General features: G+C 46.2%; 1 protein-coding gene across 1 annotated transcript in view; it reads left to right on the plus strand.

The window, feature by feature from the left end:
• Positions 1-19,452, plus strand: part of EHD4 (EH domain containing 4) — a 79,356-nt gene that overhangs the window by 49,021 nt on the left and 10,883 nt on the right. The window contains exons 4-5 of the mRNA XM_037834235.1: positions 7,646-8,058; positions 18,286-18,450. Coding sequence (XP_037690163.1) covers positions 7,646-8,058; positions 18,286-18,450 — 578 coding nt within the window. The remainder of the gene's footprint in view (positions 1-7,645; positions 8,059-18,285; positions 18,451-19,452) is intronic.

Genomic DNA, 19,452 nt, shown 5'->3' on the forward strand with positions numbered 1-19,452 from the left:
ATTGGAAGATCTTACAGAATTAAAATTCCTATAATGAAATGAATAAATTTAAAAATGCATGTATATTTTTTTCTGTTATATATGAGACAGTTCTATTATTATGTTGCTTCCTGCCCCCCACATGCATATGTATGTACCCCCACATGCGTGCTCGTGCACACACACATCCACATCTGCGTGTGCTCCCAGCCACGTTGGATTCTGCCTCCTGAACTCGGAGCATAGCTGCTCTGTGCTCCTTCCCTGTGAGGAGCTCTCTTATCCCTCAGCCAAAAGGCAGGACAATCATGAAATTACACAATTGTTAAAGTTTCAGGGGGCCAGTCAAGTTTTACTTTTACCTCTTTGAGTGGTTCTTAAGACTGATTTCAACTGAAGCATAGGGCTCTTGCTTTAGCTAGATTCGACTCCATACACAGTGAGATTAGTTACACAGTCCGCTTGATGGGCAAATTTCAACTTCCTGGTCCATCCAGCAGTTTGTAGAGATGCACGTCTTGAAACAAATTTAAATTTAGCTGCATTTCTTTTCTTCCTTCCCTCTTTTTTCCTTCTTTTTTTCTCTTTCTTCCTCTCTTCATTTTTTACTTTTTTTTTTACTTAAGTCCATTTTATTGAGCTGTAATTTACATATAATAAAATGCACCCATTTTCATCATATGGTTTGATGAATTTTGACAAATTTATACACTCCTGTAACCACCGCCAGCATCAAGACAGAGAAACCAGGATACAGATTCCATCATCCTGGTATGCTCACCATACCATTTGGCTGTCATCCCAGCTCCATCCCCAGCATAGGCAACCATTGACCTGCTTTCTGCCATTGTAGCTTATTTGCCTGGTTTAGAATTTAATATAAATGGAAGCATACAGTATATACTCTCTGCTGGCTTCTTTCACCCAGCATAATGTTTCTGAGATTCATCCACATTGTTGCATGAGTCAGAACTTCGTTCTTTTTTGTGGCTGTGTAGGATTCCACTGTGTAGAGGGACATTTGGGTTGTTTAGAGTTTATGGCTAGTATGGATCAAGCTAGCTGCCTTAGTTTTAAAGAACTGTGTCCCTCGATGACGTTCCAAGCACTTCCTGGACATGCGATAATCGTTAATTCATTTTTTTACCTTTGTGTTCAAAGGATCTTGTTATAAATTCAAAGAAGATGGTCACTGTACTCCTAATTTCCAAAAGAGACATGTTCCAAAAGATTGTTTAAAGCCAATTGTGGGGATTTTGAATGCATTTTCCCACAGAAAACAGTCATTCAGGAAACATTTATCAAGCTGTGCCCTTGGTCAGCACCGTTCTGGAAGCTGTGGGGAGTGGGGTAAGAACGGCCCCGCCTTCCAGGTGTTCACAGCCCAGTGGGGGAGGCACACATGTGAACTAACACATTCCAGTCCTCCGGGGAAGCTGAGACCCCTGTGGGAGCCCAGGGAAGCTGGGAGCAGCTTCTCAGAGGACACAAGAGTTTGGTCTCAAAGGGTGGGAAAGAGCTGTGCATGCAGGAGCAGCCCAATGCCAGGGATGCACTGTGCACTGGGCTAAGATCTGAGCCATGCGTGCCCCGACCAGAGGCAGTCAGCTCAGCATTTGAAAACACGGTGTCATGGGCTGAATGAAACAGCATCATGGGCCACGGTGCAGCTGAGGACCACTCATCTCCAGCCGTGTTTTCAGCGGTGGCTCAGTTCACAGGCCCCCTTAGTGGGTCTCCCCCTCTGCTGTTACAAGGTGCCTGACCGTCCTCTGGAACAGAATCTCTGGGAGAATTTCTTATTCTCCTCCACCTGGGTACAAATGTAGGCCGTGAGTTATCCCAGCCAGCACAGGACCTTCCCAAAGCAGGGAGTGTCTGTGATTTATTTTAGGAACTCACCACAACCATCTGTCCCTTTTACAAGCAAGAGAAGAAAATCACTAGGCCTCTGAGTCACTGGCTCTATTTCTAAAATATGAACGGTTTTCTGCTCAGTTGATATCTTATAATAGCTATTTTCTGAGCACTTGGACAATTCCCTCACTTGGCACAAGTATCATTGCATTGTTGTCTTTACTGTAATTAATCTGGCTTCTTTTCATGGCTCTGGACTGTAGTTCTCCCAGCTGGGCTTCGACAAACATTAATTGCACTCCCACTGTACACCAGGGACTGGGTACAAAGATTTTTTTTTTTCCCTGAAAACTCATTTTTACTCAAAAATAAAATGTTTTCTCTATTTTCCCCTGTAATATCAGATATTCATGAAGTGGGACTGTATTTTGTTAAAATGAAATACTAAATGCAAGCATTTAAAAATCTGCATATTGTCAGATTATCAAATGTATAGATAAGTTTTGAAGGGGGAGATTGAGAAATCACATTTGATAAGGCTATTATAAATTATGCAAAATGATGTCTACATTTGATACAAACTGCATAGCTCCAGAAAATTTAGTGATCTTTTCAAGTGAAATGGAAGGGCTATACTTTCATTTTCCAGTTTGGTTACTTCCCAGATCTTCTCTATATTTTGTGATATTAGTTTGATAGGAGGGAAAATATGAATCATCCTCATGGGTTAAATTATCTTGGGCCAGGACTTTTTAGAACATTGGCAAAGGGTTTATCTACTGTCTTCACAAATTGTTGGCCATTTTCTCCCTTTTGTTGATACCTTCACAGATTCTCATTTAGTTTGCACTTCATTATCTTCTGATTCATGAGTCAACTTTGGCTAAAGGTTATCACCTCAGAAGCCAAGCGGGTGTCATCAAAAGACACTTTCGTGTCACACAAATAAGTGTCAGTGACAGTGATATCTTAAGCTCTGTGCTGAAATGATCTGACTCTTTGATGACACTGTAATTCAGGGCCATACTGTAGTTGACAGGTTTCTCTGCTGGCTGCTGTTTGCAGTTGCAGAGCTTTCTGAAGGCTGCATGAAATTTCTGGGACATGAGATTGTAAATCACTGGGTTGATGGCACTGTTGATATAAATGCAAATTCAGCAAAAGAGCAAGAACCAATTTTCTTGGAAAGGGCTGGAGAGAAATGAGTTGATAACCACAAGAGCCCTATAGGGCATCCATGAAAGGGCAAACAGAATTACAACCACTGCCAGCATCTTGGTAGCCTGCTTCCTTGAAGATACTGTGCTGTTGAAACATCTATTAGAGGTCTTTGAATTCAAGTTCTTACTGTGAGTGGTTGAGTCATGCTTCCATGTCTTAGAGTTTTCTTTAGGATTGTCTCATTTTCCATCTTTAGTGGCTTGAAGTTTCTCTGGAACACTTCCTTCTCAAAGCGTCTCCTCTCCAACACCCTGCCTTTATCCCAGTGGTTCTAGCTCTGGTTCTGGAGGCTAGAAGGCATGCTTTCTCCTGGGTCCATAGAGTTCTGGTTGGCCAGGGACCCCTGGGGTTCCCTGGTGGTGTCCCTGCCTTGCTTCACATGACCAACTGGATGCAAAGATTTTAAAATAATAACCAGTAGATAACATTTTAGAGAGCTTTCTAAGTACCAGGACAATTCTAAATGCTTTACGTATATTGCCTCAGCAGCCCATGAGGTATGTGGATATTCTTATTTGCCCCATTTTGCAGATGAGGAAAATGAGGCACAGAGAGGTTCAGTAACTTGTCCAAGGTCACAGAGCTAGTCAGGGATGGAGGCAGGCTTAAATCCCAGGCAGTCTGGTCCACAGCCCATGCTGTCAACCACTGTCTAGTGTGACCATGAGGATGATATGGTCCCTGAGGCTGAAGAATTCATACTTTAGTGAGACAAACCAATACCTCCATCTACTTATGATACACTGTGCAAAGTAGTGTAGTAGAACAAGCAGAGGGCTCTGGATGCTCAGAAAAGGGAACGACTTATTCCATCTTTGGTAGTGTGAGAAAAATAATGGTAGCTTATATTTAGTGAAGGTTTACTAAGTCTCAACACAGTATAGAGCATGTTCAAAGCATTTCAACCACCCTATTTTACAAGGAAAAATGAGGGCTTGAAGAGGTTAAGTAACAAATCAAAGTTCACCCAGGTGTTTTGAAGAATGAATAGGATCTGGGCTATATTTCTCGGTCCTAGACCAGAGGGGAAAGTCTTTCCAAGGCCAAGGCCCAGTGTGAGTAAAGGCAGGGGAGCTTTCGAGAAGGTTAAAATCCATCTCCAAATAAGCATATTTGAATTGTTTCATCATTTCTACAGCACACCCTTTGACCAGGAAACTACTTTGAATATTGTTTTGTTTTGCAAACCAGCAATAGCATAACCATATCTGCACAATCATGTGCCTTGATGTTCAGTCTAAAGTGGTGGTTCTCAAACCTGATCATGCATCACAATCATCTAGGGAGAGGGGCTTATAAAATGCAGATCACAAGCCCAGCCCTCGGGATTCTCATTCAGTGGTTCCCGGAAGGGGCCTGGGAGTCTAAAGCAAGCAGTTTATTTTGTTCTGACGCAAGACCACACTCTGAGAATCAGTGGTCTCCAGGTCCTTCCTTCGGCGGCAATGCTTTGCATTGCAGTGGCCCACTGCTTTTAATCACCAAGGCCCTACCAGGTTTTACTACTTAGACTTTTAGGTTTTCTTTTCAACCAAAGAATGCACCATTGATAGTTAAACCATTTCTTAAAACTCAGCAGGCATCTTTGGGTAGCCAGGTATTCGATGCCCGAGTCCTTCATGAGAGAAGCACTGAACAGACCAGCCTCCCCTGACTTTGATGATTCTCCTCTCTCTTCGGAGGCGCTGGGTGATTTCTGCACGTTTCAGAGCATAGGCTGATGCATGACGAGCCATCCTTTTACCCCTGGTCAGTGACAAAACAAAACACAGCTTTACCTACCTGTACTCTGAAAACTTTACTACACTCTCATCGCTATAAAACAAGAAGATAGGAACACACAGTCCTTCCCCCAGAGACAAGGATCAGCTTCACTTAGAGTAAACTTACACCTGGCAACTCTGGTCCAATAACTATTTACTCCACTGTAGCAATGGAATGGAATATTTTTAAGACATTGAAAGTAGCTATTAGGAACCCAAATTTAACTTAAAGTTTAAACACATATGGTGGCTACCATGGCGAACCTCAGAGGAAGCGAAGACTTCTCTGCATGGTTGAATTTGCACGTGCACTGTGACAGCAGCTGTGTTCCAACTGACTTCTCTGCTTGCAGGTGGCAAGTTTTCTGTGGCATTAATTGCAAGATGCATCCAGATTTCAGAAATATTAAAATGGAGGGAGGGGAGTATTTTACCAGTCACGGAGAAGCTGATTGTGGCTAACTTAAGCAAAAAAAGGAATTTTTTTTTTTTGCTGTTGGAAGAGGGTGGGTAAGGTTAGAGTATTCACAGAATTAATTGGAAGGTTGGAAAACCAGGCTCTGAAAACACTTAGGATGCTGCCACCACCAGACTCTCAGCTCAGCCGCCACCAGCAGAGTAAACTCAAATTTCCCCTGTGTCTTTGCATCAACACCCTATTGAGTGGGAGGAACTGATAGTCTGATGCTAGCCCCCCTGCCCACCCCAACCTGCCACACCTCAGCTTCTGGGGTCCCCAGCAGGACCCCAAACAGGAAGAGCGGTCACATCTACCCGTGTGCCTCCCAGTACAGCATTTTCTTCAATCCATGTCTGAGCCTTCAGACAGCAGATTTTGGTCCCAAGGGAGACCAAGTGAGAGGGGAGTCAGGTCAACAAGTCCACTTGTGGGTCCTTCGGTGGGTGGTTCCAAAGCACCTTCCCTACGTCAAGAGACCAGCACCTTCATTTACCTGCCAAGCAGCTGCTACCCGTGAACCAGTCTCAGAGGACAGTGGCCCTCACTGTTACCTCGGGAGGCAGTTTGTTCTGGCCCTGTAGTGCCAGGACCCAGAGTGGAATCTCAAGTCTCAATCTTCACATACTACTGAGTTGACTCATTAAATAGGTTTTTCTTTTCCTCTGTGCTAAACTGGCTGCTGACAGCTATGAAAAGAAACTCCGGCCCACATTCTGAGAACCACCTCTGTCCTAGTCCTCAGGGAGTCAGGGTGCACAGTGAGACCCAATAGGGAAGTGAAAAGCAGAGCCTGGGGGTACAGGAGCAGCACGGTGAGGGTCAGCACCACATTGGGGCGGTGGTTTCCCCTGGGGACAGGCTTGGGGAGGGGTACCCAGGGGCCTTCAGCTTTTCTGAATGTTTGTTTCCTTTTTTAAAAAATGGATCCAAATCCAGTTTGCTTCTTCAACTACTCCCCGTATGCCTGTTCTTCAAATTTGTGGAAACTTTAGTCCATATACTCCCTTTTTATTTTTACCTAATAGATCATTCTCCTCTAGATGCTTTCTGATCTATCTTAGATCCCACACTCCTTCCATCCCTGGAGCCATCCATACCCTAAAAATTGATGCTAAGGTTTTGTATTTTTGCTGTGGTATGTATCCATGAACTGTGGAGTTTTGTGTTTTAACATTTTACATGAGTGTTATACTGTGCATATCCTTCTGAAACTGATTTTTACTCAATTTTTTTAGATTTATCTATGTTGACATGCAAAGATATACTTCATTCCCTCATGTATTTATTACGTAAATAAACTAGACTTAATTTTTTAAACTTCTGAGGCAAACATGGCAAAATGGCAAAATTTGTTAAAGTTATATGTTGGGTACATCAGCATTTTAAAATATTTTTTAGAAGTTTTCATAATTTAAAAAAGTGGGGAGAGGATTAGAATATTAGTCAACAAAGTTGACATCTATCTTATTTGGGCTCTAGGTTAGATTGGATTAAGATTCCAATTCTACAGCTAATCAGACTGAGATTAAAAATAAACTTTGTGGGGTCCGCCTCCTCTTGTTTGCTTTTCATGGGAATTTGCCTCCCTGGGGAAAGACCTCAAAGTCCTGACCACAGGCCAACAGGAGTGTTTATTTAGCTGCTTGAGTTGGAGAGGTGTTGGTGTGTAGCCAAAGCAACGAAACAATTTGTTGTGGACCTGGCCATTTTTAAAAAGAAATTGGCAAGAAACCATTTCACAGATTGGCTGTGAGACATGATTTTTAAAAATATTTATAACATATTGAAGATATAAATAGTCCCAATGATAAATATTGGCCACAACTTTGGCAAGGCCAACCGATGACCTTCTTAATGCTCTAAAAACTTGGGTTAAGAGACGGTGACTCCCGTTTTATATTTACTGGACACCCCATGGGATTCCAAATGGCCTCCAGTTTTTCTTCCTTCTGCATCTCTGGGACCTTCGGAAAAGTGAGACTTTGGCAGAAGTGAGAGCTCTCTGGTTTAATGAACTATGGATCAATATTGATCAGAAGAATGGTAGGAGGTAAAATAAGAGACTCATGAAGACGAAACAAAATTACAGATACGAAAGTAAGCAATGCTCAATCAGGGTGACCTTAAGCTCCTTTCCCCCCTATTTTTTTCCCACGGAAGGGCTCCCAGGATCCCCGCTATTAACCAGGTGTATCCAGCCCCAGGAGTTCCATTTGAAATGGTCTCCAAGTCACCAGGCCTCCTCTGCCTCCAGCTTGGAGGCTCTCCCTGGCGGCTGCTGGAGAATGAGGTGCCCCTGGAGCTCTCCGATAAACACGTGTCCCACCCCAGGAGGCCGCCCTGACAGCCTCCTCTCTCCACTCAGGGTACGACTTCTGCCAGGTCCTGCAGTGGTTCGCCGAGCGGGTCGACAGGATCATCCTGCTCTTCGATGCTCACAAACTGGACATCTCAGATGAGTTCTCGGAGGCCATCAAGGCCTTCCGGGGCCAGGACGACAAGATCCGCGTGGTGCTGAACAAGGCCGACCAGGTGGACACGCAGCAGCTGATGCGCGTCTATGGGGCCCTCATGTGGTCCCTGGGCAAGGTCATCAACACGCCCGAGGTGCTGCGCGTCTACATCGGCTCCTTCTGGGCGCAGCCCCTGCAGAACACCGACAACCGCAGGCTCTTTGAGGCTGAGGCCCAGGACCTCTTCAGAGACATCCAGAGCCTTCCACAGAAGGCAGCAGTGCGCAAACTCAACGACCTCATCAAGCGGGCGAGGCTGGCCAAGGTAAGCTGGGAGACTCCCTGGGGGGCAGCCTTGGGCTGGGATTGCTCCCCCACATTCTCCTCTCCAAAGGGAAAGTGGGGTGTGGGGGCCAGGCTTTATTCCAGAAGCCTTCAGGAATGGAGCGTGTAATAGGTTAAGAGTATAGCCTCAAGGTAAGGTAGCCCTCTTTAAGTTCTGGCTCCTAGCTCTATGATCTTGGGCAAATGACCTAACCTTTCCAAACCTGTTGACTAATTTGTAAAATGGAGCTACTAAGAGTCCTTCCTAGGGTGCTTGTGAGGATTCCTACAGGGCTTGTAGGAAGGGACCCATGCACCCCATCTACGGACACTGTTATGCTTGTCAGGAGGTTGGGAATGTAGCCAGCTGGACCTGAGAGAGAGAGGGTTGGTGGGGCCACCTGGGCACTGAGAGGCCACCACTGATCAATCACCCTGTGCCCAGGATGTGGACCCTGAGATCACCCCTGGGTCCTGAGGAGCCCCAGGAGGAAGGTTGGCTCAGCCTAACCCACAGTGTGTGCTGGTCCCCCTTCCGGGTTGTGGCCTGTGAGCGTGCAGCCTCTGCCCTGGCTCCACACCTCGTAGCAGAGCCTTTTAGCATCCCAGGTGTGTCTGCTGACCACCTTGAACTAGTCTAGTCAGCTCTGTCATGTCTCCGAAGAGAGAGAAACACGTGATTCCTCCAAGGGAAAGTATAGAAAAAAATAGGTTCCTTAGAAAGTGTGTACATATCATGAAATCATCATCCTCTAATGCTAGAATGGCTCCCAGAATATATCTAGTCCTAATGAAGTTCAAATCTGGCTGATCGTCAGAAGCACCTAGGAGTTTTAACCCACATGAGTTCCCAGGCCCTGCCCCAGAGCTTCTGATTCAGGTGTATGTTTACGTGTGTGCGTGCATCTGTACACATGTGTGCGTCCATGTGTATAAATGTGTGCATGTATGTATGTGATTCTGATGGTCAGCCAGGTTTGGGAACTAAAGTCTATCTTGGCTCCCTAATTTTACAAGGACAAGATAGGACAAGTGATTTCCCCAGGGTCACCTAAGCCATTAGTGACAAAGCCAAGACCCCCCAACTCTCAGTCTCACCTTCTGCTTTGGGCGTCTCACTTCAGCTGAAACAGGCCCCAGTCCCGTGGCTCCAGAACCCATGGTAACTTGGTCAGGAAGTAAGGCCATAACGTGCTATTGTCAGCATCCATGTCCCTGTCCACATTCTACTTGCTCTGCAGTGAGTGGTTTCTGGCCTGGCCTTGGGACCCAGCAGGCCAGCCTTCCGGGGTCCACCGCCACTTTGCTTCACTCGATCAACATTTACTCCACCTCCCTGGGCCAGGGCTGGGGAGCCCACCGTCTGGTGAGGAGGGAGGCACTGAGCCCCTTGTCACAGAATAGGGAGGTGTGCGCCGACTGGGGTGTGGACCCAGCACCGTGGGCACTCGGCGGGAGGTGACTGACTCCACCTGGTGGTGTTGGGGAGGGCAGGTGGTTGGTGCACAGGGAGGCTCCATGAGGGTGACAGCCGAGCTTCTTCTTCTGGCTCTCCTCAGCAGCTTCTGTCTTCATGCCAAAGCACTCACACAGCAGCATCTCTCCTTTGCCAAAAGAAGCACCTCCCTTGGCTGCCCTGCCCCATCATAGCACCCCAATCTACTGGTTTCCCCCCAGATTGTGTCCCGGAGTGTCCCATGCATTCCTCCTGGATCCCTCAGCTGATTTGCAGTCATGCAGTGTTCCTGTGAGTCACCATCCTTTATCCTTTCTTCCTGGTGTAAGCTGCTTTCTTTCCAGAACTATAAGCCAGTCTTTCCAGCTCTGCAAGGCAGTTGCACTAACTGGTTTGATTCTTTTGTGAACCCACTTATTCGCAGCCTCTCCTGAGCTGATTTTCCCCTCACGCTTGTCCTGGGCCTAAGGCTTTATGGCCGGAAGTCTGTTCCAGCCCACGCAGTGACCCCCTTGGCACGTGGTATTTGTCTTCTCCAGCTGAACTTAACCACCAGGCACACAGTACACAACACTATTTTATAAACTAACACTGATAAATTATGTCATCATCTTTGCAGATATCAAGATTGTCTGAACTATTTTTAAATGTCTGTGGACATTTTTAATTGTCATTGCTTAGGGCCCAGTTACTCAAGAAGCAGCTGTATTTAATCATATAAATAACTAAGGGGCAGAGAACTCACTGGAAATGCCAAGCACCATAGAACTTCCTTGCCATCCTTGAACGAGCAAGTGTGGGCTAGGTTTGGAGAGTCAGAATACTGCTCTGTATTCTGACACTGTGAAGAATGAAAACCCTTGTGTAGGTGCGGGGGATGGAGGGAGGCGGTCAAACTTGCTGAGCTTACTTATAGGAAGAAAACATGTATTTTTTTTTCTTCCCAAGAATAGTATCTGGCTTGTTTCTTTCATAAGGGAAAATGTTTGAAGTGCGGATGTTTCCACCCTGCGCTTCTGGGTGCCGCTGTGCTCCGGGGGCAGTTCCATGCTGAGAAGGGAGAACAGGAAACAGCCTCACTCAGACAAGAAGCAGAGCTCAGCACTGCAGCCTTAGCCACAAACTGATGACATTCATTTTAACCATCTGCGCATTTATGTTCCACTGGTGAACTTGATTTTGCTTAAATGGATGAGGGGTCACCTGAGTTTTTCTCTTTGGGGTATTTATAGTTCACAAAAAAAGCTCTTTTGTTTTGGTGTATTCATTTTAAGTCTCCTGACCCAGCTGTTCTTAAGGAAGCCAGCCCCTCTGTCTGCAGTATTTGCGATTTTGTTGGATCCTGTTAATAACTACACAGAGTTTGACATTATTATCATAATTGCACCCAGGAGGGAACTGAAGCTCAGAAAGGTGAGTTATCTTGCCCAAGGCTTCACAACCTGAGAGTTGCCAAATATAGATTCAAACCCCAGTAGGTCTGACTCCTCAGTCCAGAAAAGATTCACAGATCCAGAGTGGACAGCATCTATAAGAGCTCCTTACGTATGCCCTTTCTTGCTGCATTAATCTGTCATTCCATTTATTCTGTAAAGCTGTCCATCCTCAGAGATTCTACACAGTTCGGTGATTCATCGAGCTGACATTTTGAAAACGTGCAAAAAATTATTTTTCAGGTGTCACCCAAAGTGTATCTGTCTGTCTGAGTTGGGGTGTGGAGCGTATCTATATATAAAACACCGGAGTTCGGCAGAATTCATGGTCTGTCCAGAAATAAAGCAAGTGTGTTGTTAATGTCCTGCCAGTAATCAAACTCAAGATAGCACAAAGGTGGCATTTTAATAATAATGGAAAATGGATAATCTTACCAACGATCATTTGCAAGTTCGTGGTTTCTCTGCTTTTTCTCTTTATATATTTTTTTTACAACTCTCTATTTCAAAGACCAGGAAATCTCTAGGGTTGGTGTTTGGTTAACCTCAAAGATCACATCTTATGATATCAGTAGATGTCCTTCTTTGAAGGCTGTTCACACAATCCAAGATGGCAGCCAAGGTTCATTTCATGATTCTTTAAAATAAGCTATTTGGGGAAAGCCCAAGAGAAGGTTGGAAAGTAGAATTTCATTTTATTTGGCTATAATTAGAAAAGCCAAATTAAAGAAATTAGGCCCATACATATCCCAAACAATAGTGTTTTTTTTTTTTTTTTTAATCATCATTTTATTGAGATATATTCACATACCACGCAGTCATACAAAACAAATTGTACTTTCAATTGTTTACAGTACCATTACATAGTTGTACATTCATCACCTAAATCAATCCCTGACACCTTCATTAGCACACACACAAAAATAACAAGAATAATAATTAGAGTGAAAAAGAGCAATTGAAGTAAAAAAGAACACTGGGTACCTTTGTCTGTTTGTTTCCTTCCCCTACTTTTCTACACATCCATCCATAAACTAGACAAAGTGGTGTTTGGTCCTTATGGCTTTCCCAATCCCATTGTCACCCCTCATAAGCTACATTTTTATACAACTGTCTTCGAGATTCATGGGTTCTGGGTTGTAGTTTGATAGTTTCAGGTATCCACCACCAGCTACCCCAATTCTTTAGAACCTAAAAAGGGTTGTCTAAAGTGTGCATAAGAGTGCCCACCAGAGTGACCTCTCGGCTCCTTTTGGAATCTCTCTGCCACTGAAGCTTATTTCATTTCCTTTCACATCCCCCTTTTGGTCAAGAAGATGTTCTCCGTCCCACGGTGCCAGGTCTACATTCCTCCCTGGGAGTCATACCAAACAATAGTGTTTTATGTTATAAATGAACGAAAGTAAAAAGTGAGTCAGGTTCACCATCCAACCCCACCCTTATGAACACATTACCAAAGAATAACAGAAGTTCCTCCCCATTTGGAAATCCTTGCTCAACAAAAAATTCTTCAAAATTTGAGGAACAACTAAAGATGAGAAAGAAGAGGAAAGGACAGTGAATTTCAGGGTTCACTATAGTTCTGTGGAGTTCAGTTTCATCTTCAAAGCATTTTCCCCTTAGCTGTATATAATAGGCAGGCACTGGCTCTTCCCTGACTGTTTGCACTATCGAATTTCTTCTGTGAAGAAGCTGAGCATTTTGATCCAGGCTTAAGTGTGTGAGAATCATTCTGTGATGGGTGATGATTACCACTTTAACGCCTATTCTGACATGGGGGTTAAATACAGCTCAGTGCCGGGGCCCATATATGGGAACCTGTCTCTTTGCAGGTTGACCTCGAATGCCTGGGGGCCCCCCTCAAGTTCCCTTTAAGGCTGTTCAGAATCACATGCCCTGGGTTCTGGCTTGATCTGTACAGAAAAACAACCCCTGCTTAAGTGGGAACCCCTGCCTTTCACAATCTCACACTCTTTCTACCCCATGGGTTCATCTTTGGGGTCTCTGGTTTAACTGAATTTTTTTATATCGTCATAAACACACTTTTAAAATGTGTTGCTCCCTGATTTTAAGTGGTCCATGGAGGTTTCCAGCTGGGCCTGTAGAGAGGCAGATCTCCAGTGGGTTGTAACTTCACAGATGAGTATTGTACCGTGTGCACCATGTGTGCCAGCCGGACGTTCCCCAAAGTAACCCCCGGTGTCCAAATTTCATGAACGTTTCCATTCTCACTGACCACAGGCACGGGGTAGCTTTCACCGCTCGCTGGCTGGGGCTGCCTTCCAGGCCTGGGATGGCTACAGCCAATATCACTCCTAAGTACCTGCTTCTGGGTCTTGAATATATACATAAACACGTCACTGGGCACAATGAGATGTGTCAGAGTGTGAACTATATATAAACTCATATACAGTTGAAAGGAGAGAGGAAATCCCCTTCTGCTCATTGAGTTATCAGCCCAGAGGAAAACCTGATCCACGTAATATACTCCCCGTCATCACCATTGTATAAAGTCAGGCTTTTCCAATTTTATACAGAGGAAAGGATGACTTAAACAAGATAAAAATGGTTAAAAACCTCCAGAGGTCAAATGAATTAACATTTGGGGCCAAAATTCATATTGCTATTCAAATATGGAGAGTTTATTTATTATTCAATGAGAACTAAATAGCCAAGAGCCTTGTCTGCCACGACTAACCCTCCTGTGTTGGCCTTTTGGCCGTGTATTCAAAAGTTAATAACAAGTAATATTTATACTCCTCTTTCCAGAGGACAAAGAACAGTCAAGTGCATGGTCTCGTTTGATTCTCATAACAACCCCATGAGATAAATGTTGTAGTTTCCAATTTGAGGATGAGGAACCGAGGCAGGGGAGTTCAGCCACTCGCCTCGAGTCGCTCTGCAGGCAGGCAGGAGTGGCAGGGCCTGACCTGGCCTTCCAACGCTCCCTCATTTCTTCTCCTCTTTCTCCCCATCTTCTCTTTCCTACTCCTCTCTCTCCACTAGTTTTCTCTCATAAAGAACAGAAGGTCTCAGGCTGCTCCCACATGTTTCCACGGGGACCGTCTCCAGGTCTGGCCCGCAGTCCAGCACAGGTTTGGAGCGACAGCTTTGACACGTTAACGGGCAGAAGTGAGCTTTTGAAGTTGACCAGGGAATTCAGCCATCCAGGCTGTCCCCTCTGTTTACCAAGTGCCCTTGGAAAATTAGGCATTATACTACTCTGTCCTTGTCAGGAGATTGCAGTCTCGACTCACATTCCTGTTTGGTGTTCGTAATGTTTGTGGGCCATAATATATCCTTTCTTTATGTACAGGGAGATGGAGGTGAAGGAGAGTAAATGACCTTTCCTAACCTTCTCAGAATCAAACTTCAAATCCAAGTTTTCCAAACTGTTGTTCTGTAAGACACAGTTCATTTTGAATTCTGGATTTTCAGTAGCTTCAGTTAAGATTTTTAATTCATACCCAAGGAAAGCAGTTAATTCTGTAAGGACAGGAATGAGGCAGTTGAACACTAGTGCCAGCTCTACATCTCTAAACAAGTTGTGGGACGTCAAGTAAGCCATATATATTTCCCAGAATGAGGAGTTAAATTAGACCTGTGGGGTCCCTTTCAGATTCAATACACCGTGATTCTGTGAATAATCATTTACCTCTTGATTTGATAAACTTCTTAAAGGCAGATGCATTCATAGAATCAGACCATGGGTTATTCTCTTAGGATGCCCCAGGAAGGGCAGGAGAGGGCTGGCCTTGGAGAGCGTCAGAAGATCCTCACAAAGCAGGCCGGTGGAATTGCCTGGAAGTGGAGGTTGAGTCTGAGAGCAGCCCGTGGCATGAGCAGGTCACCTGAGGGCATGACTCAGGTAGCACCAGGGGTGGAGGAAGGAGGGAGCTGTGGCCTGGCACGAGATCTGCCCACAGGTTTATCAGGCTCTGGCAGCCTAGTGTCCAAGGGTGGCCCGTTGGTCATCAGCCAGGCAGTGGGTGGAGAGCCGTGGCCGGGGCACATCACCTGCAGTTCAGTCCAGGTAAAGCAGACCCCTGGTCTCCGGACTGTTCCCCAGCAGGGTGCCAGTCCTCGGGGATCTGGGGGCTGGGTGGGCACTCAGCCAAACTGAGGAGCAAGGACTGAGCCTTCCCTGAGCAGGGACCTGGCAGCTCAGTGCTACCAGACGTGGTAGGTCACGAAGGGGTCTTGGGGATCCCTACAGGGCCTGACAGCAGCCCCAGGCCTGCAGCTGGGGAGGGGAGGGGGTCTTGCTTCAGTTGGGGCTTCCTCCGCTGCAGAACAGGCTTGGGCACAGAGAGCAGAGGTACCCACAGGCCCAGTGCAGAAGACCAAGGCCAAGGAAATGATGTAAGACAGCTGGCGAGCAGCTGGATCATCCTGCTGAGATGGCAGCCCCTCCACATCCTTTGGCAATACACAGGGCCCTCCCCAGCCCCGCCCAAAGCAAGCCAGACATGCCCTGTCCAAGGCAAAGAAATTGCTAGTCTGACCCCTTGATTCATCACATCCTCAGGAATGCAGTTAAAGCTCATAATTCTAAATGAAGGACTCTCAAATGTTGGGTTTTTCTGGCTATCTCAAAGAATCTTATAAATAATTTGTTTTTAACTTGAAAAATAAGTATATAAACAAGTCTACTACAGTGACAGAAAGAGTTAGGATCCCATCTCCAAATCTATACTCTTGGCAGTAGCCAGGCAGCACAATGTGTGCTGATATTTATTTCTCTGTTTAAATGACCTTTGTATGGATGGAAAGCACTGTCTGGTCCCAGCAGGTCAGCTTTTGCATTTATGCACTTATTTTAGTGTGCAAATCTTAGCAAAGTGTTTTTGGCTCTGCCCACAGAGGCCCTCCACTGAGCTGTGCAAGGTATCTGCTTACCTCCTTTATTTAATTTCCATTCTTCCATAAGATTACAGTACAAGTCTGTTTCCTTTAATAGGATTTTCCGTAGCTACGTAGGCATTCTCTTTTTGTAATCACTGCTCTATTTTTTATCCTTTCTTGTTTTAGTTATTTACTTGACTTCTAAATTACTCTGTAGAATTCAGGATAGACAAAGAGAACTTTGTAAGGGACATGTCTTAATGCCCTAAAGTTGGAAATTAGTAGCAGAGTAAGGAAGGGTGGGACCCAGTGCAAGCAGAGCCCTCCAGGGGTCTCACCACCCCTTCAGGCTGCTGCCCCCCACCCTGGGGATCCGGGTTTCTGAGGCTCCCCTTCATGGACCTGCCTGTCCTCTCCCAGAGGTCCGGCGTGGTCCCCGGCAGCTGGCCCTGGCAGAAATGACTGTCCCTCCTTTGTATATTGGCACCTATTGATTGTTTCCATGGAGATGTGATTCAATCAACTGTGGGCAAGACTTTTGATTGGATAATTTCCAGGGAGGTGTTGCCCCACGTGACTCAATCAATAGGTTCCAACCTGATCAACACTAATACATCTGCCCCCACAAGATTGCATCAAAGAACATGGCGTTTTGGGGGACATAATACATCCAAACTAGCACATTGCTGTCTGCAGAGACCTTGGGGTAGGGACTGTCCGCTGGGAGGTTATGGGAATTCTTGTCTCGTTATTCACTGGGCACAGATTTCCCTGTAGATTGGGCATTTCCATCGGCTCCATGTTCATTTCCTGGTGCTCCTGGGCATCAGCCCCACCTCTGTGAAACTTTCTCGTAGGTCTCCTGGTTAATCACCAGAACTAAGATGTTTCCTCTGCCTCCACCTTGCCCTTCAGTGGGGTCTTCTCTGCTCACTCTCCCTGGATGGTCTCATCCGCTTCCGTGGCTCTGGCCACTGCCTCTGCTCCCGCTCTCGAGCCCGTCATCTGGGCCACCCCGCGGTCTGGGCCTACTGGGCCTTCATTCCAGCCACCCGTGGGCAGCTCGTCCAAGGTGTCCCCAAGGTGCCTCGCACTCTACACGTCCAGAATCAAGCTTGTCGTGTCTCCCTGAATCCCTGCCCTCCTCCTGTCCTCTGTCTCTTAGCTAATGGTTTCCTTGAAGCTGGCTGTGTGCCCTAGAGACCTGGGGTTAGCCACTCCCACCCTCACCTTTCCCCCAGCATCCATTTGACCCCGTCCTGCTAAGTCCCCTTCTTCACACACACTTACTTCTCTCTGCTCCTCTCCATCCCATGACGCCATCATTCTGCTGAGCAATAGCCACAGCTGCCGAGGAGCCTCCCTGCCCCGAGCCTCACCTGCCCCATCTGTATTCCCTGCTGCTGCCAGAGTCTTCTTTCTAACCAGAGGTCTGATGGTACCATTTGTTAGTCTAGTGTCCTGGAGCAAAACGTCCACTGTCATAAGATGGTTTTCTCATGAGGTCCAGGTGGGATTGCTGAGACTTGTGGTGCTGGGGGTTGTGGAGCTGTTCCCCCAGCCCAGGGCCTCACACTGAACTGCAGATTCTTCCCACTATCATGCAGGGTAGAAGGTAAAGGGGGGACCTGTCACAGCATAGACATAGATTCAGGGTGGGAAGGAGGGGTCAAGTGTCATGAAGCCACTTTTATTTCAACCAAACATAATATATAAGATAATTTGCTTTACATAAGAGATAAGAAATAAGGGGGGAAAATTATCCAGGTCAGCATTATATGACAATCACAAGACTTTTACTTTTTAAGTCATAAATGTGGTTCTTTTGCAATTGTGGATTTAATTGGATGATCTGGAGTCCTGTTAAGTCAGAGAAACAAAACTCATGAAGAACACAGAGGAGAGAATGGGAGAAGGAAGATCAGAGAGCATCTTCCCCATCCCTAAATACACAGCATTGTACCAACAGCTGCAAAGCCAATTTCTCACCCATGTAATTGGGTATCATTGGAAAGATGCTTCAGTAAAAGTCTCAGTAGCTAAAATCTCAACCCCACCTTCGAGGTCAAGGCAGCACAAGAAACAGGCCTAATGGATGGCGGGCCCCCACAGGCCTCGTTCCCTTCTGCTGAGGGGTTGGTCATTGGTTTCCGTGCCTCACACCCTTCCCCTCTCGGTGGGGCTCTTTGCTGCCACTTCTGCTTGGGGCTCCTTCACGTCTCCTGCCATTAATAATTAGAATCCCTGCTTGTAGCATAGCCAAATTTCAATTGTGGTTGGTTATAATTCAGATTTTTAAGTAATGGTTCTTACCAAGGGCTGCAGTAGATGTTCGGGGCAGAGACTTCTGGTGCAGGATTTGCAGCTGAGACTTAGGACCGTGTTTCTGTGAGGTTGCCGTTGGTGTTATCATGCATATAAAATGTAATCTTGCTTCTCCCTTTCCTGGCACAATTCTAAGTGACACATCCTCACCTGACATGTATCCTTTCAGGTACATGCCTACATCATCAGTTACCTGAAGAAGGAGATGCCAAGTGTATTTGGAAAGGAAAACAAGAAGAGAGAGCTCATCAGCAGACTACCGGAAATCTACGTTCAGCTGCAGCGAGAATACCAGATCTCTGCAGGAGACTTCCCGGAGGTCACGGTCCTGCAGGTACTGGGAGCCCCTTGTCATGGGGTGGGGCGGAATGACAGCGCCACATTATCTGACTGGTTGCTGGGGACCCACAGGGTTTCATGGTCTGGATGGATGGGAATGCAATGAAGTCATCTTCCTAATGGCAATCAATGTAATACGCTCCTATAAATAAAATAGAAATCATCTGCCTTCCAGAACTTTTAAACAAAAGGCAACATGTAGCACACAGTACATTGAGGTCACACTAAAATAATCAGATGAGCAGCCCTCTTAGACTGTGTTTGAGGAAGTTGTTTTGACATTGAGGTGACACCTGTGTTTCTGAACCCCAGAACCTTAAGGGCATCAGAGCTGGAGTGACCTTGAAGGTCGCCTCAGTGGCCTCGAGCTCAAGCCCTGCCCAGCCCGGTGGGATTATGTACTCGGGCAACACTGCTGTCTCTGGCCCCAGAGCTCACTGTGAGGCCATGGGCTCTGTGGACATGGCCTCACGTCATCCTGTGCTCGCTGTCAATTCTTTCTGAAAGGTTAGCACTGGCAGCCTTTGGCCTGATTTCAGGGCTCTTGGAGATGTGTCTGCACAGCCCCAGCTGAGCCTAAATGGGTCCGGCTGCCCTGGCCTGACCTATGTCCTCTGCCCTGCAGTGGGGTTAGATGAGCATGGCGATGCTGGCTGTGTCACCCTGAGCTTCCTCCCGGAGCCAGACTGACCGCCTTCTTGTCCAGTGCCACAGCCCTCTCTGCAAAGCAGGTGATGCAAACTCAGATGACTCCAGCCCCCAGCAGATAAGGTGAATGTGCAGAGCAGGCCTGGAGAAAGAAGAAAACATTCCCTCTCTGACCACCTTTTGTTTTCCCACATTTGGTTAAAATGTGGGCTCCGAGAAATATGGCTCTACAAGGAGGAGAACGGATCCTTGCAAGTGCAACAAGAACTTGTCAGGGGGTCCACGGGGAGGGGATGGATTGAGATTGCATGTCCCACCACCCCTTCGATGGGAAAACCCCATCCAGCCC

The sequence above is a fragment of the Choloepus didactylus genome, chromosome 4 (genome assembly GCF_015220235.1).
Source record: "Choloepus didactylus isolate mChoDid1 chromosome 4, mChoDid1.pri, whole genome shotgun sequence".
NCBI lineage: Eukaryota > Metazoa > Chordata > Mammalia > Pilosa > Megalonychidae > Choloepus > Choloepus didactylus.